At 35.1% G+C, this 27,700-nt stretch overlaps 3 protein-coding genes across 4 annotated transcripts; 2 read left to right on the forward strand and 1 right to left on the reverse strand.

Annotated features, from left to right (window-relative positions):
* Nucleotides 1-426: 426 nt before the first annotated feature.
* LOC124538442 (polyribonucleotide nucleotidyltransferase 1, mitochondrial) lies at nucleotides 427-13,482 on the reverse strand. 2 transcript variants are annotated; one of them, XM_047115510.1, is made up of 14 exons: nucleotides 13,122-13,482; nucleotides 12,799-13,004; nucleotides 12,377-12,587; nucleotides 11,684-11,850; nucleotides 11,091-11,247; nucleotides 9,528-9,741; nucleotides 7,909-8,036; nucleotides 7,182-7,372; nucleotides 5,719-5,873; nucleotides 4,704-4,891; nucleotides 3,529-3,652; nucleotides 1,817-1,957; nucleotides 1,276-1,368; nucleotides 427-813 (listed from the first exon to the last, which is right to left on the reverse strand). In XM_047115510.1, exons 1-14 carry the CDS (start codon nucleotides 13,235-13,237, stop codon nucleotides 661-663), a joined length of 2,244 nt encoding a protein of 747 aa, XP_046971466.1. In that variant the 5' UTR covers nucleotides 13,238-13,482; the 3' UTR covers nucleotides 427-660. The 2 variants fall into 2 exon arrangements, with proteins under 2 accessions (XP_046971466.1, XP_046971467.1); XM_047115511.1 differs by lacking the exons at nucleotides 12,377-12,587; nucleotides 12,799-13,004; nucleotides 13,122-13,482 and having other exon boundaries at nucleotides 11,676-11,850.
* Nucleotides 13,483-14,697: 1,215 nt separating this feature from the next.
* On the forward strand, nucleotides 14,698-15,645 carry LOC124538362 (ribonuclease P protein subunit rpr2). Its single transcript, XM_047115407.1, has 3 exons — nucleotides 14,698-14,869; nucleotides 14,946-15,037; nucleotides 15,311-15,645. The coding sequence occupies exons 1-3, from the start codon at nucleotides 14,816-14,818 to the stop codon at nucleotides 15,525-15,527; spliced, it is 363 nt and encodes a 120-aa protein (XP_046971363.1). The 5' UTR covers nucleotides 14,698-14,815; the 3' UTR covers nucleotides 15,528-15,645.
* Nucleotides 15,646-20,251: 4,606 nt separating this feature from the next.
* LOC124538492 lies at nucleotides 20,252-22,440 on the forward strand. The gene is made up of 2 exons (XM_047115571.1): nucleotides 20,252-20,778; nucleotides 21,666-22,440. The coding sequence occupies exons 1-2, from the start codon at nucleotides 20,328-20,330 to the stop codon at nucleotides 22,409-22,411; spliced, it is 1,197 nt and encodes a 398-aa protein (XP_046971527.1). The 5' UTR covers nucleotides 20,252-20,327; the 3' UTR covers nucleotides 22,412-22,440.
* The last annotated feature ends 5,260 nt before the right edge of the window (nucleotides 22,441-27,700 follow it).

Here is a 27,700-nt window from a genome sequence, read left to right on the forward strand (position 1 = left end):
AATAAAATTGATTGCCTAGTATAGCAAGCCTTTTTGTATTTTTGTAACTTATAAGTTTTTTTTATATATTTGTGGAATAAACTTAACAAATAAACGTAGTTGAATTGTAATTATATAAAGTAGGAAGCAACGACATCGAGTGTGATACAAAGAACACTTGTATAATTGAATTATATTTTTAATCTGTGTTATTCTCAAAAAAACATTCATCGTTATTGAAAATAAAATCGAAAAAGAAAAGTTCTGTTTTGTTGCAAACTATTGCCTTGTTTTATTACATTATTCTTTAGCTAAATATTAATAAAATTGAATTTCAAAGTTTAGGAAAGAGAGTTGAACTTAATAGTGAGCTTGCAATTAAACACAAATAACTATTAAAACTTTAATAAAATTTAAATATGCTTACAATAAATTGAAATATTTAACCAAAATTTGCACATTTATTGTAAATATACAATTTACATTCACTCTAAAGGCAACATATCTATGGCAATTTACAGCAACCTTAGAAATAAGGTTCTATTTTGAAAGACGCTTCTTGCTATCGGCATATCACACTGACGTACAGACGATATCAAAATCAAATCGGGACAGTCCCCTAACTCCTAGCACTTAATAATTGTAAATTATTTTCAGTCTCTCATAATTTTATTTCAGTTTTTAGCTCTTGTCCAGTTTCCTGACGATCCCCGGGGGCGGAGACGTGAGGACTTTTCGCGAGAGACGCAGCTGCCCCGACACCGGGTCCCGGCCGAAGTATTTCACTTGAATCTCGGACCCAACGTCCAGACCTAACACTGAGGGATGCATTATCTGAAAAATATAATTATTGTATATTAATCTAGTCAAGTCGAGTAAAAATTGCGTGATTACAACAATCACGCCATATTTGCATTCAAAGTCACTCTAAAAAAATACATTTAATTATGAGGTAACAAACATAAAAAAAAAAAAAACAATATAGACGAATTGATAACCTCCTCCTTTTTGAAGTCGGTTGAAAATAATGTTGTCTTAAATTTTCGCGATTATTACACATTGAAATAAAACTAGTTATAACGGATTTGAATCGCGTATATTAATTATTTTTGACATCCCGACGTTTCGAGCTCTTTACAGCGTTCGTGGTCACGGGTAGACTGACTACTGACTCGGTATGTCAAAAATAATTAATAAAAGCGATTCAAATCCGTTATAACTAGTTTTATTTCAACATTTAAAAATGTTAAAGTGAAGTGTATCACTATTAATAATACTTTTCTATCGTCATCCTACCTTTCTGTGATCAAGTTGCGTGTTGTGGACGAGCGCCGGGGACATCCCCGAGTACAGCGTCACCAGCACGCCGATGTCGCGCACCTCGACCACCTGCGACCGACATTTGGAATTAGTGTTGCATATATAGTCTATCGACAGTCGATAGACTATCGATACTATTTTCATGCGACAGTACTATTAACTTGTCATAACTTAGATTTCATCAATATCATTTTCTCAAAATTCATTCAAAGACATCGATATCGATAGCCCAAAATTAACGATACTATCGATAGTATCAGTAGTAACTACCAATGATATCGCTTACAGAGTGCTAGCAATACTATCGGTAGTATCGATAGTATAGTTTACGGAGAGCTATCGATACAATCAATAGTATTGATCAAAACAATACTATTGACAGTTCTGCACACAGTAGCGGTGCGGGGCGGGGTGGGGTGAGGGGCGAGGTGCGGTGAGGGGCGAGGTGCGGTGAGGGGCGAGGTGCGGTGAGGGGCGAGCGTGACAGGGGGGCGCGGGAGGGGGTGGGGGTCATTACCTTGGCGCTATAGACGGCGCCGAATTCGAGGTCCGGGGCGCGGTCGGCGTCGAGAGTGCGCTGCAGGCGGGCGCGCGCCTCGTCCATGGCGGCGGCCGACGGCGCGAACACGCTGTAGCGCGTCTCGTCGATGGGCGTCACCTGCCCCCGACACGACAATGACGTCACGTACACATATGTATATAGCACGACACAACTTAGATGTACCATCAGCAAAATTATTTAAACCGATCACATCCGAATTAAGTATGCTATGAATTTAATAAAATTTATTTCTTATCTTATCTTATGAGTCGAGATGGCCCAGTGGTTAGAACGCGTGCATCTTAACCGATGATTGCGGGTCCAAATCCAGGCAAGCACCGCTGATTCATGAGCTTAATTTGTCTTTATCTCGTGCTCAGCGGTGAAGGGAAACATCGTGAGGAAACCTGCATGTGACAAATTTCATAGAAATTCTGCCACATGTGTATTCCACCAACCCGCATTGCAACAGCGCGGTGGAATATGTTCCAAACCTTCAACTCAAAGGGAAAGGAGGCCTTTAGCCCAGCAGTGGGAATTTACAGGCTGTTGTTGTTTGTTGTTGTTATTTCTTATGTAAATATGATCTTTACACAAACGTAATAACTTGTAATATTACATCACCTAATATATTCGTCAATTTGATACGTCGATTTACATGCACTTGCTCTCTCGAGTTGAACTGACGCGCGAATCTATAGCGACGAATAACGTCGAATGGCGCGATAGGGAGCTATTTCTATTGGTTGTGTGAATCGGCAGTCATCGGTTTTATTGAATTTACCGATGCTACATCTAAGTTGTGTCATACTATAATTGTATTTGACTAACGTGACTTTGTATTTTTAAATGTTGAAAAAGAGTAACTACTGAGTTTCTTGTCGGTTCTATTCAGTAGAATCTACATTCCAAACCTTTGTTCAAAATATTCTTATTAATAGTAACAAATTTACCACTGGCTCGGATTATAATACCTCAGACCTGAAAAGAACCGGCGAAAGAAACTCAGTGGAATCTATATATATATTTTTTATAACATGTTATAATATAAACTGGGCTATGTCTATGACTTTGGTTCTCAGACGAATCGCCTCATTTCATGCGATCCCGTAGAGAAACGCCGAGCATAGCCCTTTCCATAGCACGCTGAGCGACTTTAAACTGGTGGACCAGCCTTATTGTGAGTGTCCACATTTCGGCACCGTATGTTATGACGGTTAGGACACACTGGTTGAAGACTTTCGTCTTAAGGTTAATGACGATTCAAAAGTGCCTGTAACAGCCTATTTTATTTTTTTTTATTTTATTTTATTATATAGGTTGGCGAACGAGCATATGGGCCACCTGATGGTAAGTGGTCACCATCACCCATAGACAATAACGCTGTAAGAAATATTAACTATTCCTTACATCGTCTATGTGCCGCCAACCTTGGGAACTAAGATGTCATGTCCCTTGTGCCTGTAGTTACACTGGCTCACTCACCCTTCAGACCGGAACACAACAATACTGAGTACTGTTGTTTGGCGGTAGAATATCTGATGAGTGGGTGGTACCTACCCAGACGGGCTTGCACATAGCCCTACCACCAAGTAAAGCCTACTCTTTTTGCGTATTTTGATTTGATTTGCAACATGAGGGCGCCACGTTAGCGACACGTGCGCTTTAGGTACAGTATCGCTCGGCACCTGTACTCCTGTCTCCAGGTATAGCTTCTTGAGGTTGGCGCCGCCGACTCCAAGCAGCTTAGCTCGCTTGTGGACTTCGACCTCCATTTCCTCCATCACTGGTAAACTGTCTTTGCGGTCTTGCCTGGAAAAAAATGTCATACTAAGTTTTTCTTCTTCTTCAACTTTGCAAATATAGTTTAAACCAATCAAAACCTTTTTTAAAAATAAACTTGTTGAATTTAAATAAAAAAAAAAAAATGTCACAGTTATTTTTTTTTTTCATATTCAATAATCTTCAACTTTACAACTATATGCATGTAGTTTAAACCAATCACAACCTTTTTTTAAAAAAAAACTTGTTTAAATTAAATTAAAAAAAAATGTCACAGTTCTGATTACATTTTGTATTTTATCTGTTATTTGTTATCGTTTATCGATACATAATTAACTATACATTGAAGATTTAAATATATGATTTAGGTTTATGACTTAAGACGTTTTTGATTAGAATTTTAAATGAAATCAATCGAGTTTTCTGGTGGTAGGGCTTTGTGTAACCACGTCTGGGTAGGTACCACCCACTTATCAGTTATTCTACCGCCAAACAACAGTACTCAGTATTGTTGTGTTCCGGTCTGAAGGGTGAATGAGGCTGTGTAACTACAGGCACAAGGGACATAACATATTGGTTCCCAAGGTTGGTGGCACATAGACGATGTAAGGAATAGTTAATATTTCTTCCAGCGTCATTGTCTATGGGCGATGGTGACCACTTACCATCAGGTAGCCCATATGCTCGTCCGCCAACCTATACCATAAAAAAAAAGAGTTCACAGCGAGTGCATGCATGAAAACTAAATAACTACTGACCTCGGCAGAGTCAAGATGGCCCAGTGGTTAGAACGCGTGCATCTTAACCGATGGTTGCGGGTTCAAACCCAGGCAAGCACCGCTGATTCATGTGCTTAATTTGTGTTTATAATTCATCTCGTGCTCGGCGGTGAAGGAAAACATCGTGAGGAAACCTGCATGTGTCTAATTTCATCGAAATTCTGCCACATGTGCATTCCACCAACCCGCATTGGAACAGCGTGGTGGAATATGTTCCAAACCCTCTCCTTAATGGAAGAGGAGGCCTTATCCCAGCAGTGGGAAATGTACAGGCTGTTACTTTACTTCACTTTACTTTTTACCTCGGCTTATCGATACACTGGTTCATAATGTCGATGACCTTGCTCTTGGCATCGCACGCCTTCTGGACTGACTCCATGACTATTTTCAGGGGGAGTCCCGGTAACTTGACGTCAGCCTGGAGAGCTGTGATGCCTTTCTTGGTGCCCGCTACCTTGAAATCCATGTCGCCCATGTAGTCTTCTATACCCTGGGGGATTTGAAATATTAGGATTTATTTGCAATGAGGATTATTAGTGAGCTATTATCGAGTTTAATTTCAAAATTGGTTTGACAACTGTTTTACTATTGATTAGTAGTGATTGTTTCAAATTCAAATAACTTTATTCAATATAGATGCATTACACTTTCTTATTGATGGTCAATTGAAACACTACCACCGGTTCGGAAAAGAAAATACCCTGACCTGAGAAAGAAACTCAGCGGTTTTTTTTTTATTGTTTGTCTCATATATTATATAAACAATTTAATATGAGATGAAATAGCCAGGAGGCGATCGTTTCATTCCCAAGGTGTGCTGGGTGTGTATATAGTTTAGCGTCATGTATTCATTAGGAAAAGTATTTTATTTTTTTCGCTCACACAGTCGATGAAGACGACGATTTAAAGACGTTATTAAAAATCGTTCATTAACATCAGGCAGACATTTTCTAGTAAAGTAACAGCCTGTAAATTTCCCACTGCTGGGATAAGGCCTCCTCTGTCATTAAGGAGAGGGTTTAGAACATATTCCACCACACTGTTCCAATGCGGGTTGGTGGAATGCACATGTGGCAGAATTTCGATGAAATTAGACACATGCAGGTTTCCTCACGATGTTTTCCTTCACAGCCGAGCACGAGATTAATTATAAACACAAATTAAGCACATATATATAGTGGTGCTTGCCTGGGTTTGAACCCGCAATCATCGGTTAAGATGCACGCGTTCTAACCACATTTTCTAGGCGTGTGGTGTATAAATCAGTGGCGATTGGGGGTGACCTTGAAAGTATACAATGTAAGAGTGAATAGCGACCAGCAGATCGGTGAGGATGCGGTAGTCGTGCAGGGCGCCGCCCTCGGTCCGGGACACGAGCCCCACGGCCACGCCGGCCGCCGGCGCCGCCAGCGCCACGCCCGCGTCGAGCAGCGCCAGCGCGCCCGCGCACACCGACGCCATGGAGCTCGAGCCTGCGACACGACGACTCTTATTTATTTATTTTTATTGAACAACACATAGAAATATATTATATTATTTACTTGGTGGTAGGGCTTTGTGCAAGCCCGCCTGGGTAGGTACCACCCACTCATCAGTTATTCTACCGCCAAACAACAGTACACATTATTGTTGTGTTCCGGTCTAAAGGGTGAGTGAGGCTGTGTAACTACAGGCACAAGGGACGTAGCATCTTAGTTCCCAAGGTTGGTGGCGCATTGACGATGTAAGGAATAGTTAATATTTCTTAAAGCGTCATTGTCTATGGGTGATGATGACTACTTACCATCAGGTGACTCATATGCTCGTCCGCCAACCTATTCCATAGAAAAGATATATATACATATATATGAGAACATTAGATATATATATACATGGCACGCAAAGGTGGTCTTATCGCGATCTCTCATAGACAAACTTCGGAGCTTAGAACAAAAACAGGTAAGTGAAGAAAAACACTCTTAGGTCTCGGCTTGCATTCACAAGAGAAACTTTGCATGGGATGTGCACGAATCTGATACATATCAATCCGCTCTGAAACAGCATGTTGGCATTAGGCATGTAGCCGATAGAAACTAATCTCAAATCGGATGCCGTCTGAACATCAGCTGCATCATAGAGCTGAGATGGCCCAGTGGTTAGAACGCGTGCATCTTAATCGATGATTTTGGGTTCAAACCCAGACAAGCACCACTATATATATGTGCTTAATTGGTGTATATAATTCATTTCGTGCTCGGTGGTGAAGGAAAACATCGTGAGGAAATCTGCATGTGTCAAATTTCATCGAAATTCTGCCACATATGCATTCCACCAACCCGCATTGGAACAGCGTGGTGGAATAGGTTCCAAACCTTCTGCTCGAAGGGAGAGGAGGCCTTTAGCCCAGCAGTGGGAATTTACAGGCTGTTGTATTTAGTGATGTATAGTACAACACAACTTAGATGTCGCATCGGCAAAATTCGTAAAACTGATCACATCCGAATTGAATACACTATCCGAAATTATCAATATTTATTTCTTATGCGAATATGATCTTTGCACAAACGTAATAACTTGTAATATCATATGACCTAATATATTCGTCAATTTGACGCGTCGATTTACATGCACTTGCTTTCTCTGACGCGTGAATCTTTAGCGACGAATAGCGTCGAATGGCGCGATAGGGAGCTATTTCTATTGGTTGTGTAAATCGGCAGTAATCGGGTTTTATTTTCATTCCATTGCATTTTCCGATGCTACATCTAATTTGTGTCGTACTATAAGCGGGGGCGTCTCACCGTTGCTCTCGAGCACTTCTGCGGTGAGGCGAAGGGCGCAGCCCTGCGGCGGCACGACGGGCAGCAGGCCGCGCTCGGCCAGCGCGCCGTGGCCCGCCTCGCGCCGCCCCGGCCCGCCCGCGCGCCCCACCTCGCCCGTCGCGTACGACGGGAACTCGTAGTGCAGGAAGAAGTTCTTCTCTTTTATCCCGCTGGTAACATCTCACTTTATTAGTTCACGGGTACAGGGGTGCAGGAAAAGATATAGAGGTACAAGACCCGACCACTGCCCCCCCCCCCAATGATATACAGGCAGAAACTAATATATTATAACAAGGATTAAGAATGTGTAAAGTCCGATGTTTATCTAGCTTTAAAATCTGTACCCGCAACCTTGTACGCGTATGAAATCAACAAAAAAGAAATATATCATTGTAACCTAAGTTACTCCTTATTATATCAAGCAAATGCAAGTCTCGTCAAAATCGGTCCAGCTCATCCAGAAATTAACCAGAACAGACGGACAGATCGACCGACAAAAGTTAAAAAAAAAATGTTATTTTCGTATGTTTACCGTGTATACCTAAAAAGGCATTGAGTAAAAAAAGTGCTATCTTAATATTACAATTACTCTAATTTTATTATATGGAATTCATTATAGGAGAACATGAGGCAATTATAATTAAATCTATACTTTAATTGACAAATCAATTATATAAATACTTTAACTAGAATCGAATGTATGTACCTCGTGATCATAGTGAGTGTGTCCATCTTGAGGGCGCTGTCGGGCGAGTCGAAGGCCACCGTGCAGAGCACCTGCGTCTGTCCGCGCTGGAACACCGCGCTGCCGTGCAGTGGCTCGTACAATCCCACCTGGCGTAGAGCGATCGTAATATATATGTCGCCGTAACATTGCAAAATTCGTTAGATTACAATCTGACGAGACGTACTACTATATAGATTATATATAGATAGATAGATAAAAACTTTATTGCACTCCAAAACTTATAAAATAACAGTACATATAAAATGGTTAATTACAGAGAATTGAAGGCAAGGGCGGCCTTATCACTAAAAGCGATCTCTTACAGGCAACCCAACAGATGAGGACAACATATTATATTAGATTATAGTTTAAGGGTAATTTCAATATTACGGTGAAATAACATGCAAATGTCGGGGCGGCGGGGGAGGGGGGCACATATCGTTGAATCAGTCAGCGCGCGGCATGCACCCGTTCTACATCAGTTACAACTTGACCGGTTCCCATCAATAGAATACAATAAAGCGAAAAAATAATAATACGTAAAATGGCAATCATATTTCGACAGTTAGATTACAATCTGTCTCGTCAGATTTTAATCTAACTAATTTTGTAATCTAGCGGTGACATATACATGCATTTTTCAAACGGCGGCCATGTCTATAAACGTAACCGTAAAAGTAGAACATACCATCAGGTGTTTAATTAAATTGTACATCCATTAAAACAATGCCATAAAACAATATAATATATGCTTATAATATGGACGGTGTGAACACTTGTATTATTTTAATATAATTTTTAGCAACAAAAAAAGAAAATAAAACGAAATTAATAATATTTAATGGCAATGTTTTTTTAAACGAATTCGGAAATAAATGCTTATAGGCACATCAAATACTCATATAGAAGATAGTGAAGACTAAAGATTTTTTTTTAAAATTATATGTACAGTCGGTGTAAGAAAAGGTTTGTCACCTTAAGATCTATTTTCGTGTGCTCAGTATGAGCGATAATCTGCTTTACCGATCGAGAATGACATATTACGACGCAATGATTTAATGTTTAGATTCAAAAGATACTAAGAGTTTAAAACTTGACAAAGTACTGAATTTGAAAACTGACGAAGATTTTCTTACTCTGACTGTACGTGTTGTACAGTCGTGTACGTTTTGACGACCTCCATGGTCGAGTGGTGTGTACACCGGTTTTCATGGGTACGCCACTCTGATGTCCCGGGTTCGATTCCTGGCCGAGTCGATGTAGATTACTATCTATGTTGTCTTGGGTATGGGTGTTTGTGGTACCGTCGTTACGTCTGATTTCCATAACACAAGTGCTTCAGCTACTTACATTGGGATCAGAGTAATGTATGTGATGTTGTCTCATCCAAGCAGGATACATCAATTGAAATAATTGTATTTAATTAACATGACGTTGTATTTGATGAGTTTCTTGCCGGTTCTTCTCGTTAGAATCTACATTCCGAACCGGTGGTAGCTTCACTTAATTGTAAAATGACGATTCAAAAGTGCTTATAAAAGCCTACTTGAATAAATATATTTTGATTTGATTTGATTTGATTGGATTTATATTCATACCTCACACGATATCTTCCTGAGGTCGTCCAGTCCTCGCCCGTCGCACCTGACGTCGGTCTCGAATATCATGTCCCTGAAGATCTGCCTGAGGTTCGCGTTGAAGCTGTCCTGCAGCAGCGCCACATCCGCTTCCGTGTCGCGCAGCTGGTTGAGCACCGTCTGCCGGAGCTCGGACACCGCGTGGTCACGTGACGTCTTATCGTGGCTGAAGTCGCTGGAAGATAATATTAGTAACTAGTTTTACTATCTTGGTTGTCTATTCAGGGCGTCACGGTAGCATGCGTAAGCGATCCCGTGGCTTCCGCCGAAAGACGGTGAGGGTACCGCTGGTTTTTTAGTGGGTAAAACCGTTTTACTTGGTGGTAGAGCTTTGTGCGAGCCCGTCTGGGTAGGTACCACCCATTCATCAGTTTTTCTACCGCCAAATAACAGTAGTCAGTATTGTTGTGTTCCGGTTTGAAGGGTGAGTGAGCCAGTGTAACTACAGGCACAAGGGACATAACATCTTAGTTCCCAAGGTTAGTGGCACATTGACGATGTAAGGAATAGTTAATATTTCTCACAGCGTCATTGTCTATGGGTGATGGTGACCACTTATCATCAGGTGGCCCATATGCTCGTCCGCCAACCTATACCATAAAAAAAAAATGGACCTGGGCGCACTCGGCGTTCAGGAAACCGGGGAGTCCCACACACCCCCCCACTTTCCATCACGTGGGGGAAGCGCGTAAAGCGTTTTTCCAGCGAGAAAAAAAAAAAAAAAAATGTTGCTTGTCTATGCCCTTTTATGGAATTCAAGTTTCACACCAAATTTAATCAAATTCGGTTCAGCGGTTTGGTCGTGAAAGAGCGACAGATAAAGTTACTTTCACAAGTTAGAATATTAATATAGATATTTTTGTAGGTAACCAACAGAAAGTTATTCGTTTGTATGGACGTGTATGTGTGAGTTAAAGAGTGCGTGCGTATATGACATTAATTGTTGCTAAATAGTTTTGGTGAGAAGGCACAAATTCATACAATACATAGAACAACTGTATCTGTATTGTGTATACATATGTCACCGTAAGATTACAAAAATCGTTAGATTACAATCTGATGAAACAGATTGTAATCTAATCTAATTCCAATCAGGAAGAGCTTTCGACAGTTAACAATTTGACGCGGGACAGTAATCTAACAGTTTAACTTCGATAGATTACAATATAGCGAAAAATAATGCGTTACATTGCAATCATATTTCAATGTTCGCAATATTTCGACAGTTTGCAATCTGAGGAGACAGATTGTAATCTAGCGAATTTTGAAATCTTACGGTGACATATATATACATATACAATAGAACTTTTGGGTACTTTACTGGCATGTCTGAAAGAGCACCAGAATATAATTTTTGTGAGCATGCCATGTACACATGCTTAGGTACGGGCACAAATTTGTGTAAGTTCATAATTTTAGAGTAAGTTTTAATTGTATTCTGTTTGTGTACCTATAATATCTGATGTAATAGTATGGAATGATCACACAAATAAATAGGATTTGGAGTCCATAGACAATATATACCTTAATATTTCTCTAATCTTCATAGAAGACAATGTTTTAACAGATTCCACAATACTCTGGTCTAATGGTGGTTGGGTCTCGTATTCCCTTTTTGCTTTACCATAAGTTTTCTGTAATTTCTCTATACTTCTAACTATCGCTTGGGCTTCTTTGGTACCTGGAATTAAGTAATTACATAAAATACTTTGTGTACATACTTTTATTATATATATGTATCTATTCCTTATATCTATACAGACAAAGTAAGCCAATATTTTTAATGAATCAATAAAAACATAGTTAGTTTTATGTTTGATTACTTGCAATTATTTAAAAAATAATATTATAAAACTGCCATTTCAAACAGCTCAGTCAGGAATCGCTGAATTTATGTATGTTGACATATGCATTAAGAATTCTCCACATGTTTGGCAGTGGAGACCATTGCATAAATCAATGGGTGGAACAACCTGCATCAGATCAGCATAATACAGCTTTAGCAAAAGCATAAGCTCTAAACCTCACTAAATAGAGAAGTTAGTTTTGTATTTACCGGCTGTTACAAAATATTGTGTACTTTTAAGTATAATAGCAAATTCGACTTACATTCATACCTAGTTTGATGGCCTTCAGCAGATCTTGTTGCAGGATGACATTAGCGTGACCTTCCAACATAACCACTAGGTTTCCGGTTGTCGCTGCAACCACTAGGTTTAATGAAGACTTTTCAAGATCTCTTCTTGTTGGATTCACAATCAGCTCATTTTCTATCTGACCGAGCCTGTAAAATGTTTTATTATAAAAATGTTGCTATAATAAAAAAATACATAAATTCAATTGAGTTTTTATACTTAATCTGTCTGTGTGTGGGTTATAGAAAGACTAATTAATGAAACACAAAGTATTATACAATTTTTCAGTGCCTTTAAATTATTATTTCAAAATACATATAAAGTTTTGGCATTTGATGGATTATATAATCTTCATGCAATAACCAAGAAGAGTACTGTACAAGTGAGTTAGATTGGGCAATGATTTAGGATTGCACAACTTTTTATGGAATTTGTATAAAGTGCTTAGACTATGAGTATGTGACATTATGTATTATATATAAATATAATTCCATTTAAGTATTATAAGGTCAATATTTTTCAAGACAAAAATATATATTAGTAAAAGTTATCAGTGACATATATTATGCGTAAATTATTAATATATAAAAATTTAAATGTTATTTAAAATGTGCACTAGAAGCGATGTATGTATAAAATATAGAAAAATTAATCATCGTTTTAAATTAATCTTACCTCACAGCCCCAACAGGACCGTTCCATGGAACATCAGACAGGGCTAACGCAGCACTAGCTGCATTTATAGCAACTGTTTCAGGTAGATTTGTACCATCAATGGCTAACATGTTGCATACTATTTGTGTGTCAAAGAAATAATTTTGTGGAAACAATGGCCTTAGTGATCTATCTATTAGTCTTGATGTTAAGATTTCTCTTTCCGTTGGTCCTGGAAAATGAAAAATTTAATATTTTATATACTATTAAAATTATGCTTCACATTTTTTTAACATACTTTTAAAATGTGCCGTTGCTCATCTGATTGTTTTTTTTTTTAAATTAAGGTTGCTGGCTATGAGAAAATATATTTTCAATTTAATGTGTACATGATATTAAATGTTTAATTGTATAAAATCTACTTTGATTTTTTTTTTATTTACCTAATTCTTTTCTTAGGAAGTTTGTCGGTATTCTACCAGCAGCTGCTGCCTTCTGTCTATAATCTACGACGAGCGGTAGGAAAGAACTCGAGCTTTGTTTAGCTTTTGATACAACTGTGGATAGTACACTGGTATTACCAAGTGTGGCGACACAGGCTCCATCCGCAAACCGAGCATATTTTCCAGTAGATAGCTTAAGAGATATTCTGCAAATAAGTTTCGATTAAGTAATAACTTCATTTCAAGGAAGTCATTTGTGAAAAAAAAAATTCACTTTTTTTTAATTCATATTCGACATAACCTAACTTTTCTTAAAAACTCACCCATTTGAAAAAGGAACATCAATTTCACCTACACTTGATTGAGACGAAAGATATTTATAATTGTATTTACTCCTATTTTTAAATCTTGATAAAACAGCACGGTTTTTTGGCAACATAGCAATGTTTGTTTGAAATATTTCAGTAACGAAGAACGATTGAATATTTATTGTAGGTACAATTTATAAAATTAAAATATTTATTAAGCCATTCACTGCCGATGGACATAAATTTTATTAAAGATCACAATATCACGTATGATAATTTATTTTTATTAATTTAAGCTACATTTGCACTTGTATAACAATTTATTAGTTTTGACTTAGCTCGTCAATGTCAATGTCTAATTTATTTCAATGTTTCCTTAATTAATTTTATATTTCCCCAAACCTGATTGTTTCATTTTATTTAATAACATTGTGAAAGTATGTAGCAATAAAAGGTTTATTAAGAAAATTGAAACAGGGCAGTAGAAATAATAAGCATTCATAATATTTGTTCTTTAATCACTCGTAAAAAGTGCAATGGGATATGAAAAACAAATATGTATTTTTTTTCAATTAAATGGTGAATTATTTTAATATGGCAACATTTAAATAAGAAATCTGGAATAAACTAAAAAATAAAGGTTTTTCATATATTGTGGTGATTGGTTTGATGATACTGTCTTCGAAGGTCAAATTACTGATGATAAAAACAAGGTTAATGTATTCTTTTGAAATAATTAAATTAAATAATGAAGTGACTCAATATAAGGACTATATTGAGTCACTTTGAATTGAATAGCATTTTTTATTTTTATTTTATTCACTACGGTTTTACGAAAATAATGCGTTATGCTCGTCGACGTAACTATTGAAATTTGGAAATTAAAATTAAAGTGGAAATAAGTAATAGGTGTAATAGTGTCCTGTAAATAAAGATATATAAACCATCAACCTTTAGTAGTGCACATTATAGCTAATCTCAGTTTTTAGCAAATCTCATGAAATATGTAAATGTTAGGTTTGTTTATCTTTTTTCCTACTTCAATTGGAATAGACTAAATGTATATGCGAGACTTGACAATATATGCAGCGTTGCCAATATGTGGGGAATTCCCCAAATTGCGTGAAATCGCAAGTCGATCGGGGATTGGTGTGGGGATTGTCGTATGTGGGGAAAATGAGGGGAATTTATATTTATGCGTTTTATACCTAAACGATCGGTAATTGATTAGTTAGCCGTGTTTTAATGAGTACAAAAATTGAAATTGTAGTCAATTATTAGTTAGCATTGGTAGCAAAAACACACTCTATATAGACGTTAACCATGACTAGTCTGACGAAAAAAACAAAAAAATTACAAAAAAAAAAGGTCGTCAGTAACCAGGACTAGTCTAATTTGACGAAATATACCTCGAAAATTTGATGTTATTGTTAGGAAATGAAAAATAAACATACAAAAACATGATTATTTTTTCCTTTATTTCTGTGGGGGGAATTGGGACAGTTGTTTTTCCCAATTTGGGGAATTTCGCTAAGATTTTTGGGGAAGTAGGTGAATAGGCATCGGCAACCCTGAATATATGCCAAATGCCAATATAAACTGTCAAATATAAAATGTCTCTGGACAATTATAGAGATGTATATTTTTTAAATTAAAGAACATTTTTGAAATAAAATCCTAATTTAAAGAGAGCTTTTTTTGTAACTATTATGAAAAAGATACAAGGAAATGATTCTTTGCAAAGAATTAATTATCTCTACCAAGTAAGGGAACTATTACTTTACATTTACATATGTTTTAAATATTTTTAAACTTTAACTATCTTTTATTTTTTTATAGATAAGTAAAAAAGTTGTAGAAAAGAATCCAGTATTGTCTGCGTACTACGGGAATCTTGCAGTTAATGTGGCTAAGAAAAATGTTTTAAAAATGTAAGTTTTTTTTATAATTTAGTTTTCACAACAACCAATCTCCATGTTAGTTTTTTTTTCAAATAGTTTGTCATAAATTATACATAGATAGTAATATTCCAGAAACCGTTACAAACATACTAACAATATTATGATTAAATGTGGTATAATTTTTTAATTTTAAAGTTTATTCAAGGTAAAGTTAATTCAGCCATTGCTATGGTTATTAGTAACATATATATTTATTCCAAATAGTGCTTAGCTGGTCTATAATAAGTTGAATTTTTGTTCTAGACATCCAGACATAAAGAGACAATTATGTAAGAAGTGTCGCTGTGTACTCATAGACAAAAAATCAGCAAAAGTCAAGATAAAAACTAAAAATAAAGCAAAACACATTGAGTTGACCTGCAATACTTGTAAGATGACCAAAGAATATCCAGCCAATAAAGGGAAAAGTCATAGATTATGGCTCGAAAATCCTGAAGCTGTTGTGGAAATTGTAAATTGACTTTATTTATGACTTTGGAAGTTTATTTGAATATTGTGTGCCTGATCTGCTAGAGCCCATTGGTAGAACTATTAAAGAATAATTTTATCTTTATTTCAATCAACCAATCAATCATCAACTAATAATAAATTTTTATAAATAAAAAAAAACCGCCTTCAAAAATGAACTAAAAAGAAAAAAATAATCAGTTACATCCATAACCAATTTACGATTTTTTAATCACCTCTCAAAGTCGGTGCCTACATTGCTAATATAGGTACCTACATAATACACAATACATACATACAAAAACTAAATCTATTTATTGTATAGATGACACCATTAGACAAACCTTACTATCGATACAAATTAAATGATTTCAATATAGGAATTTATTTACTTTGTTGGCACCGACTTCAAAAGGTGATTAAAAAATCGTAAATTGGTTATGGATGTAACTGATTATTTTTTTCTTTTTAGTTCATTTTTGAAGGCGGTTTTTTTTTATTTATAAAAATTTATTTACTGCTTTTCAGTGTTGTTTTGCTATTTATAATTACAATTGGTAGTGTTTGTCATTCACTTTATTATACTCAGTACATTTCGGCTTTCGACTCTAAACATAACCGAACGCCGTTTCAATACGATGTGGTCTGCAACTCAAATTAAGCGTTACCTAAGTTACAATAGCCTAATGTTAACTGCTTATCGCCAATAAGACAATACCATTTTTTCCCGATGCAATGCCGTTAATCATTGAGGAGTTCTCCTGGTAGTCCACCATCAGCTAGACTTCATCATAGGCATGTGTACTAACATCAATTGCTTGACGACTATCTTAAAGAAATAGAACTAAACCCGTAAAATAGTTACTTACTAATAGGTTCTGATTACCAGTTGTGGTCTTCATCATCAGTTCCACTTCATCAAATGTCACTTTTCGTGAGCATATGACCAAGGCACTTCGAATAAAACCGAAATCACTATAGGTTTGCCTATAAAATTTGAGAAGTTCCCTCGATTTCTCCAGGATCCCATCATCAGATCCTGATCTCCTGACAATGGGACCACCTGTAAAACATGCCCTTTCAAACAAAAAAAGAATTGTTAAAATCGGCCCAGCCATCTTCGAGTAATTCGGTAACATACATAAAAAATAAAAAAAAAAAAAAAAAAAAAAGGCCCCGACGAATTGAGAACCTCCTCCTTTTTTTGAAGTCGGTTAAAAATGTACTAGACAGGCTCCTCTCAGTAGCTAGTCTTCTTGGTTTTTAGTTATCGGCATGTAGTTGAGTCCTGTTGCTTTATTCAGGTCATAGGTGGACTCGGTTGGAGGGCATAAGTAAATGAAGGTGAATTAATCTCTGTAAAACATAATGTTTGAACACTACATGTCATATTTATAAATAATTGCATTTTTGTTTGTAATTTGTTAGTTATATTTCTCTTAAAACTCAGTTATTTTTGTAATTTTTTATAATTAAGTAAAAAAGTTTTTTTAATCTATGTTTTATTATTTCGTATTGCCTATCTTTCAATAACCAAAATGAAGAATTTAATATCGACTACCTTATAAGTGTAGCAGTTGCACCACTAAAAAATTTTGGTTGGTGAATATCACAGTGATTCCTCAGCAAGGACTTTTCTTATTGCTCATGCAAGTCTGATTATGCATATCAAATGTGACGGGACAAATTTGTCCATGTACCAGGGAAGTACCTTACAGTTATATACAGAAAATTTTAGCATTATCAGTGTGGCAGAGGGCCTGTGTGTGTTATATAATGTAGCCCAGGAGCCCGTTTTAAAACGTGTTTTCTGGCAATCCTAAGTTGGCGACGTTCCGAAAGTCTCGAAGACTGTTTCGGTGCACCTGATCCCTAAAAAAGTTAGTTTCGGCATAGATTAAGCCATCGATCGTAAATGGCATATAAGCATCTGAGCTTAGTTGAGGATAATACAACTAGATCACTTTCATCAATAACTCAGAGAGGCTGCTGGATATAAAGCCATTTTCGACCCTCTTGATCTTGGGTTTTGCGTAGAGATGTTGGATCACTTTACATCTTCTACCTCATTTGTAATGGGGTATGTTCCAAGAAATTATTTGGATTACTTTCAGCTGGATGTTACCTTCGATCATTGGTCATTGCGTAAGAATTCCAAGTTTCATCTGCATTACCTAGATGTGTAAAAATCCAGACCATAATTTGAAGGCTTTTTCTGCGAATTTTGCATCACACAACAGTCTGTAATCAGATTATATTAAGTTAAAAGGAAGTCGAGAGCAATACTTACAGGACCAGGTATATCATTCAGTATTTTGATAAAAATAAAAATGCATCTATTATAATTTCATGTTCAGTTTTTGTCTTTATTTGGGGTTCAAGCTTGTTTCATAAAAAGTTTCATCAAATTCTGTGCATTGGTCTGTAGACGATAATGAGAACTTTGCCTGTATTAGCACATTTTGGCCCAATTGAATGTACCCATGCTCAACATATTATAAATAAGAATATATTACAAACAAAAGGAAATGGTGCAGTTTTTTGTTGTATTTTAACTTATTTATTTGAAGCGGTTTTAAAATACACTCTCCAATATTTCTAGTAGCGTCACCCGCAGTGATTCAGCGCCATGATAGGTCACAGATAAAGCTATATTACATAATGCATGAGCCACCCTCTATAAATCAAATTCAAACGCAAGCACTTGACTTTTGAATAAAATAAAATTCTGTCTTTCATTTCGTAATCGGATTATTCGTGTTGTATTTATAAAGCGTTTGGACTAGTTTGTTTTGTATTATTGCTTAACTAGTTACAATATAATTATTAGTTACTTAATTGGTTTTTTTTTGTTTTGAGTGAATGACACAGATTATTTCGCCAATGTCACGTAAGATGAATAGATAAGTGAATGTACGAATGAAATTGATCGTTACAGTCGTGAGAATACAATCAATTATATTCTGAAATTAAACATAATATTATAAGTCTTGTTAATTCTAAATCTCTAAGAGTCTAGAGCAGCATTTTAACATTTATAAGGCAAGGGAGTTTTGGCGTTCGAATGTCGTAAATGGGATGAAGTAGATTAGGACGAGCTGAGATGGCCCAGTAGTTAGAACGCGTGCATCTTAACCGATGATTTCGGGTTCAAGCCTAGGCAAGCACCACTATATGTATGTGCTTAATTTTTGTTTATAATTCATCTCGTGCTCGGTGGTGAAGGAAAACATCGTGAGGAAACCTGCATGTGTCTAATTACAACGAAATTCTGCCACATGTGCATTCCACCAACCCACATTGGAACTGCGTGGTGGAATATGTTCCAAACCCTCTCCTTAATGGAAGAGGAGGCCTTAGCCCAGCAGTGAGTAATTTACAGGCTGTTACTTTATTTTACATACTTTAGGTTAAGACAAACGAATAAGATTTGGGTTTCGGAATCATCGTTATCGAACCATATTATATTACTAACGACGTACATTTGATTTTTTTTAATTGTTATTCTTCGTAAAATAATCTGAAGTATTTCAGATACTTCTGTAGATTCAATATAAATAGTACATAGTTAAGATATAAATAATTTTCATAAAACATGACATCACATTAGAAACTTCTAAAATGATCAGTGTTTCTTTACTATATTATAAAATGATATAAAAAAACCTTCCTCTCGAATCACTCTACCTATTAGAAAAACCGCATCAAAATCATTTGTGTAATTTTAAAGATCTAAGCATACATAGGACAGACAGCGGTACGACTTTATTTTATTAACTTGTCTAATCTAAAATACTGCTTACGTTTTTTAGACAAAAGATTAAACGAAAAAGAAATCCATGTTGTAACAAAGTTCTGGGATGTAAACCAAGATTAATACAGTAGAGGCAATAGGTGCCTGTATGTATTGTCGTCGTTGGCTCGTCAAGTTCCCAGTTATTTCTAGAGGGTTGTTTGTATGAGCCAATTACCTAGTGATAAGAGCGCTCCTTGCTTGTATATGTAAGTATTCATACCGAGATCGTCCAGTGGTTAGACCGTGTGCATCTTAACCGATGATTGCGGGTCAAACCCAGACGAGCACCACTGTATTTTCATGTATTTATAATTCGTCTTGAGGTCGGCGGTTAATTAAACACATCGTAAGGAAACCTGCATGTGTTTAATTTCATAGAAATATTGCCACACATGTATTCCACCAAACCGCATTGGAACAGTGGTGGAATATGTTCCAAGCCTTATCCTCAAAGGGAGGGGAGGCCTTAGCTCAATAGTGAGAAATTTACAGGCTGTTTTTCTTGTTGTGTTTGTTAGTGTAATAAAAATACTAAATATTTATGAATCACTTTGTATATATCATGAATATATATTTCTACTATATAGCTCGATTCTGAATGTTGAAAATATAAAATAGCTCTTTTATTTGCCCCCTTGTGACAGGATGTAGTTTTCAACGCGGTCATAATTTATAGAGCAATTTTAAAATCAAAGTAAATAATTGTTATGTACCTACATCAAATATTGTAACTATTTTTGTACATAAATAAGGCTGAACAAGAGTTCGACTGTATTTTATTTAACTTACAGTTATACAAATACAGATATATCGATAAAAATAAAGAAAACAAATGTTGTGCAAATCGCGTTCAATTGGTAAAAAGTAATGTGAAATAACAATAGCAATAATCGTACGAAATATTCGAATTGGAAATAAAACAATTTAATGTTTCAAATTTTATAGTTGCCATTACAAAAAATAAAATTACCACAGAATAATTTCGCCACTGAATATTCAAAGTCATGTGAACGTAAAATGAGGGTTGTTTTGTATTTATTAATAATTTATACAATAATTATAAACACGATACAATTTTCAGATATTGACGATAATGCAATATCATCAATATATAGAGTAGGTAAACGAAAATCTTCATTTAAAGACGAATCGAATAGGAACGAATATTCGAAATTCGAAAATGATAAAATTAAAGTCAATAGTAATCTATTGAAAAGTATTTACAATAAAGAAAATTTTGATTCGGATAAAGATAATTACTTAAGAAGTTTAGTGAGAAAATACGCGAAGAAGAGATCGCAATACGATGGCAGGAGAGCCAAGGATACTGATACTAGCGATTCAGCGAGTTCTAGCATAGAGATAAAGAATTGGAAGGACGAATGGAAGGAACACTGGTTGCACAAGAAGTTGGAAGCCATCAACTCTTCCATACCAAAAGGAGATACGGTCAATATAGTCGCTGCGAGTAAGAGCTGTTTACATATTAAATGTATCTGTAAATGTAATGTAGTCTCCTTGGTTTAGGGACTTTGGTATGATTTTGGTATGGCTGCAGATTCAAAATCCTGGGTTCAAACATTAGGTTGGAGCTATAATTTTCTGTCGAATATTTCTCAGTAACAATCCGAAGTCTGGAGGTTGGACGTATCTAAGCTGACTTGCCTCGGAAAGCAACTAAAGCAGTTCGGTTCTGCCTATTTCCGGTCGTATCGGATATGTTGTTATATAGGTACAGTGCATATGTGTTAGAGCACACACTTGTGCACAAAAATACTTCCTGCGTAATTCGCTGACCTCGTTTGAGGCTGTGATCATCTGACCCAAGAAAATATTCCTCCTGTCACATTTAAAGCTACACGAGCTTCTTGTATATATTATAGTTACTTCACAATATCGTATGAGGTTGCAGATTCTGAAACGCTAAGTCGAGTCGGACCAAAAAATCTTTACTAAGTATTTAAAAAAAATGGAATAGGGGAATTATACTCGTTTTTTTTTCAAATAAATTTGAATTGAGGAATTCGATACACACAGATATTGTCGTGCCACAGAAAACATGCATTAAATCGTTAGTTAGTACCTATAGGGCTTTGAACGAGCCCAGTAGGTATCACCCACTCATCGCATATTTTAAAGCTAAACAGCAATTGTTGTACCGGTTAGGAAAAGGAGTTAGTGTAATGACAGGCATAAGACAATGTGTATGGTGGTGGTTATTTGACCGTCTGTCTACAAATTATAAAAAAAATCTACGTAGTTTAATCTAGTCTACAAATCTGGTCAAGAAGATATAAACAATATCTACTTTGTAATTCGACAAAAGTTTTTTCCCAAATTATTTTAATATTTTAGGGCCGTGGGGTGTTCCTTGTGGAGATCCAAACCAACACGACGCGCCCTGGGGATCTTGCATGCTGCCGATGGAATGCGAGGCGGAGTACCGCATATACCGTGGCGACTATTTCTGTGGTCGAACGAAGTTCATATGTTGTGCTTTACAAATAACAACTTACGATATGTACGCTGGATTCGACGTGTCGTTCGCTGATTCCAGCTTAGCAACGGATTCAGAAGAAAAGAAGAACAGGGATAGAGGTTCTAAAGAACGCAAGAGACGAAAAAGAGTTCGTGACAGAAAAAGAAGATTAAGGGATAGGAAGAAACGAAAGCGCAAAATAAAGAGAACGATACGGAAGATTATACGAGAAATAAGGAAGGTATTGAATCGATCTTTCAAGAATGGAACCACGGCGAGGAAGAAGAAGACCAAGCAGCTCAAGAAGTTCATAAAGGAGATGAAGAAAAGATACATAAAAGATAGGAAAGCGGTACAGGACATACATGAAATCGAGCTGACTAAGATAGACGCAGGGCTGCTGAATCGTTTGAACGAAATAAAGGGAATGAATCAACAGTACGTGAAGAATTCAACTTTTAGAAAGATAGTTACAAATGGAACGATAAGTAGGCAAAATCAGAAAATCCTTGTCGAAGCCTACCCAGATTTAATGAACATGCTCAACACTCGACGTCGTGGAGCATCAAAATCTAAAGATTATCTAGATTATGATATAGAGTATGGATATCTTTATTATTGACTGGTTGTTTATCAATATATTTATGGAGATACATATATAAGTCATTTTATTTTGGAGCTGATTCTTTTTATTCTGTATTTCCTGATACCTCGGTCTTGTAATATACAATAAACATAAATTGTTTATTATTTATTATTACCAGAATACATACATAGGTAGATAAAAATGAATTGCATTAATTTATGAAAGGTAAATTTTTTTGGAAAACAAAATCGAATGTTAAAAATGACAAGCATCATATATATATATATTTAGTAACAGGACAGTTATTATCAATTTCAATAAATATAAACTAATTACGAAAAAGTTAAAAATAATGAGTTGCCATTTGTAAATAATTTTAAGGTTCAATTAGAAAAGCCAACAGAAAAATACGCATTGAATTTTTATGTAAAAGTTATGTTTAAACTTATATATATATGGTAATATTTCTCTACAAAATATCTAAACGTCAGAGTAGTATCTCAATGGCTGGCAACATTGCGTTATTGGCGTGATGCCAGAAACCGCTCGTACGGCAGAAAGTTTAACATTTAATCATATAAGATACAGATTTTTGGCAACTTTTGCAATCTTGGGATTCAATTTGTTGACGTGTACTTTATACGAGAGTTTACAAGTTCAATAAACTTTTCGTATCGAATAAAGTGCATTTGTATTCATTTTGTAATTAAATTTTATTCTATCATAACTTTAAACGAATTAGATTTTCTTCTATTTTTAGGTCTTACTTAAAATTAATTTCTCAATTCTTTTATATTTCTTAACTAGCTGAAATTGCTGCTCTACCCGCGTGAAATTTATAAAACGATAATCTCTAGTCCAAGTTTTACTCTCTCAGGGGGTAAAATATCTAAAGATATTTAATAATTCCACAACAAAACACACGCATTGGTCTGGTTCTGAATTTAAATTTGCGAAGACACGTTACATACCCCTATCAAGGACTTCTTTCCCCATTAATGCCGTAAGCCCATTTTATGTATGACGTTATTTTCCTGTGCCTAATAATAATACAGTATTTTGGGTCAGAAAACATAAATTAATGTAAAAAATGCTTATAGATAAATCAGATATGTGTGTATGTATTACATTAAACAAATTATCTTTTCTTTTTATTAATTATTTGTTACTGGTATAAATATTACTGACTAATGCCTTCGTTTCTCGTTCGTGTGAGTTTTAGTAATAACAACGCAATATTCTCAAACCACAAAACAGTATTAATACCGTAAATCTATGCTGAAGAACTGTTCCCATTGAAACCACTAAATTATGGTTTCACAGTTGGTCTCTGATTGTTTCCAATTGGCCAGAATTAATGTGGTCTGAAAAGTAATTGGTTATAATATTCTCCATAACAAAATACTTATAACAATAACAGTCTGTATTATCCAGTTTCCACCGCTGGGTCAAGGCCTCCTCTCCCTATGAGGAGAAGGATCCACCACGCTGTTCCAATGCGGCTTGGTGGAATACAAATGTGGCAGAATTTCTATGAAATTAGATACATGCAGGCACTCACGATGTTTTCCTTCACCGTCGAGCACGAGATGAATTATAAACACAAATTAAGCACATAAATATTCAGTGGTGCTTGCCTGGGTTTGAACCCGCAATCATAGGTTAATATGCACGCGTTCTAACCACTGGGCCATTTCCAAATACATATAAATGAATAGTTAAATCGCGATGGCGCTGAATCCGCAGCGCTGTTTTGTATAAACTCAAGCTTTTAAACAAGTTAAAACAAGTACAAGTGAGATACAGCTATTATCGGATTACACAGCTTCATAATTATTTAGGTAACAATGACAACTCGCTTTTAAACTATAATCTCAGACAATGCTCGAAATGTTTGTTTGTAGAATTAAAATCGGAAATTATTATTACATACAAATATTTTTTCACACATTGTGGGTAAACCTCTGAACCGATTTTGATGAAAATTAGGTATAGAAATTGTCTCGAGGAAATATATAGGTTGCTTTATTTACTCCTTGAGGGGATAAAACGGGCGTTGACAGTGTTTGTTATAGGTTTTTTTTAATAAATTTTGTATGCAAGCTTGTTATAAAATAAAAGTATTCAAACGTTCTCATAATTTACAGAATATTCTTTCTAAAAAAACAAACAAAATTTAACATATAATTAAAAAAATTCAGAAAACCCAAGAGCGTTTATCTCATATTAACCTTATGTTGTGATACTTCGTAAAAAATTACAATAAATACAATTATGCTTTATTATACTTAGGTACATAAAACTTACGTACATAGAAATTATAGTATTTTGTACATAGAATTATACTAAATAAGTAGTAAGTAGTAGTAGTAAGAAATAAGTAATAAATATGAATCCATTTTAAAATAATATGTGGCAAAAAAAAGTTGAAAGAAAAAAAACAGTTACTACATACAAACATAATAGGGAGCAGAGATCAGTGGCGAAGAGGGAGCATTACGGTGTAACAGAACGTAATACCAGTTGTCGTTACGGCACTAGTCAGTCCTACCCCCAAGGGGCACAAATAAATGCTTCAAATAAACAGACGGAATGAGAAATGTTTATTTATAAATCTTTGATAACAACGAAACGGGAAGCAAAGTGGAATCTTTGCACATTTTAAGACCTTAATTGTTTGAATAACTTGATAGGCTTATGCGAAGATAAACAAGGCTCTTCACCAACTTGAAGCTCTTCCATAAACTTACTTTACATAAACAAACAACGGAGAATTCGGGAATGATAACGTTATAAGTATTTATGTTTCTTAATTAATTTATCGTTATTTATTAACTGTAAATTAAACTTTAAATTAGTCAACTATATTAAATGAAAAAGTAACTTTGTTCTCTTAATCTAAAAAACTGCTTATTATCTAATAATATGATAATTGTTTGTATAACGTAAGCTTGAACGTCATAACGATCAACGCTAAAAACGCCAGCAAAGTCGCGGACTACAATTATTATTAGAAGAAATCCTTAGTACATTTTGGATTTTTTAACTGCAACGCTATTTACATTTCGCATAATTTTATTCCTCGTGAAATTTGTACGCTGGTTATTTGTTTTAAAAATTTACTTTTTTTCTAAACAAATATACATTTGCTTATTTTCTTTTAATAATTCGTTTTGTTTTATATTATTCGTTGCTCGACGGTGAGGCATAGTGAGGAAACCTGCATGCCAAAAATCTGGGCAAATAATGAACCAGCCCTCCAGTGTGACCAGTGGAAGCAATAGCCAAGTCAAAATAGACAAAAGAAATATGAAATTTTTTAATAGTTAAAATGCGATATCTCACGACTGGTGAGACGTAAGAGAAAAAGTGACAGAACCATTTTTATATCGATAAAACTTACTGTTTTCGATAAAAATGGAAAAATCCTCAATTTTGCATGTTTGACTTTCAATAAAAATGTTTTTGCAGAGTTTGGATCGTAGGGAATTTTGACATTTCATTTATAATTATGTATTTAACGTTTCTGCAAATTTTCAGCTCTATGCGAATTTTGGCTAGGTCAAATGTCTATTTTATTTGGACTATAAGGCGGTGTGTTATACTTTTAATAAAGGTTTTTTCAAATCGATTCGATTTATACCTCTTTAGATTTTCCTCGCCAAAATATCAAGACCACGTTCGCAATTTGGGAAATCGTTTGGCAAGATATCAAATACCGACATCGACGTAATTCAAATCGTAATTATTTTCTTTTGTTCAAACTAGATATTTCAAGTCTCGAGGCAACTAATATGACATGTTAGGCGATGGTGTCAAAATATGTATTTTTTAATTTATTTCTATCAAATTCGAGTGTCTGTTTGTAATATTAAAATAACCACTTTTAACTAAATAAATACACGGTACACATACCAAATTTTTGTTTCAAATTTAATCTGTCTGTCTGTTTGTTTCGGCTTAACTCGGGAACGCCTGGATCGATTTGACGGGAATTTCACTGGCAGATAGTTCATGTAACATGCAGTAAAATATAAAAAAAAAAGAAAATTTCATTGTGGGCTACGTCTCCCAAGAAGACGACAATAATGAAATAAAAAAATATATATATATATATAAAATATAAAACGCCAAAATGTTTAATATAATATGTAAAAAAGGGCACGGCCATCAGCGAGACTGGATGTTGTAAATGAAATATTAAAAAAAAATATATATAAAGTAACTTACACAGGCACAGTTAACAACTTATTATAAAATTCCCGCTCACATAAAAAATGTAAAGTCATTCAAAGCATTTAAGACAAAACTGGCTAATTACATTAAAGCACAATCATTTTGAATAACAATAATAGTATAATTTGATATTGTATTATTATTTTTATATAAAATGATTATTTGAACAATAACAAACTAATGCGTTGAATGGCTAGTTATTTTAAGACGGGCACAAATGTTATCTTACTTTTTCTGTGTGTTCTCATGTAAGCGACTTTTGTCTTTTTGAGAATAAATGTCTATAAACCTATAAAATAATAATTAATATTATTATGATAAAAAATTTTTTTTTTTACAACACTCTTAACTACACTATTAAGTTTATTAAAAAAAAAGCTTTGTTAATTATGTCTTGACACTTAATTAAACGTTTATCATCATCATGTACTTAGTTTTCATATCACCCTCAACGCACACACACATTCACACAATTTTTTTCATGACAAAAAGAAGTATAACTTCAAGAATATCATAATATTTCCATTGAAAACTACAATTTTCCAACGTTATTCCGCAGCTGTGAACGTTAGTGAGAGGAAACGAGCAATATCTTCAGACATTGTGCCAGTCGATTGATGTTCAGTCGACAAGGAAATTCGTATGCAGTTAACTTAGTTTACGATCGATATGTGTATGTATCGCACGAAGGAGGATTTAGTTTTTCAAGAACTGACCGGTAATATAATTAGTGACGTTCTATTTTCGAAATAATGGAACGGTGTTTATGTTTACCCAATAGTCAGGGGCCATCTGAAAATCAGTGCTGTGCATTAGCACAGCTTATACTGAGATGAACCCCTTGCTACCTACACTGTGTTCTTTAAATTCCTTTTTTTCCTGTATAATCTATGTAATGTATGTGTGTAGCAAAATAAATGGTTTAAATGGTTTATAAATTATTATTTAATTAGGTATTTAGTTATTATCTAGATAAATTCCAATTGTCTATTATAGCAGTAGTAGATAATATATTTGCTTTTCAATTTGTAAATCGCCGTATAGATTATTCAATATTATCATAATTCTCAAATTTTTATAAATATTTTT

The sequence above is a fragment of the Vanessa cardui genome, chromosome 20 (assembly GCF_905220365.1).
Source record: "Vanessa cardui chromosome 20, ilVanCard2.1, whole genome shotgun sequence".
In the NCBI taxonomy this organism is placed as follows: Eukaryota; Metazoa; Arthropoda; class Insecta; order Lepidoptera; family Nymphalidae; genus Vanessa; species Vanessa cardui.

What these genes read in the sequence shown, in the direction of transcription:
- LOC124538442 (XM_047115510.1), bottom strand. Translation starts at nt 13,237, where the DNA reads ATGTTGCCAAAAAACCGTGCTGTTTTATCAAGATTTAAAAATAGGAGT. An exon ending in GATGTTCCTTTTTCAAATGG is followed by an intron (nt 13,005 to 13,121) that starts GTGAGTTTTTAA and finishes ACTTATTTGCAG; the next exon opens with AATATCTCTTAAGCTATCTA. An exon ending in GCGCCGTCTATAGCGCCAAG is followed by an intron (nt 1,369 to 1,816) that starts GTAATGACCCCC and finishes TGTCGGTCGCAG; the next exon opens with GTGGTCGAGGTGCGCGACAT.
- LOC124538362 (XM_047115407.1), top strand. Translation starts at nt 14,816, where the DNA reads ATGAAAAAGATACAAGGAAATGATTCTTTGCAAAGAATTAATTATCTC. An exon ending in GAATTAATTATCTCTACCAA is followed by an intron (nt 14,870 to 14,945) that starts GTAAGGGAACTA and finishes ATTTTTTTATAG; the next exon opens with ATAAGTAAAAAAGTTGTAGA. An exon ending in AAGAAAAATGTTTTAAAAAT is followed by an intron (nt 15,038 to 15,310) that starts GTAAGTTTTTTT and finishes TTTTTGTTCTAG; the next exon opens with ACATCCAGACATAAAGAGAC.
- LOC124538492 (XM_047115571.1), top strand. Translation starts at nt 20,328, where the DNA reads ATGAGGGTTGTTTTGTATTTATTAATAATTTATACAATAATTATAAAC. An exon ending in GGTCAATATAGTCGCTGCGA is followed by an intron (nt 20,779 to 21,665) that starts GTAAGAGCTGTT and finishes TTAATATTTTAG; the next exon opens with GGCCGTGGGGTGTTCCTTGT.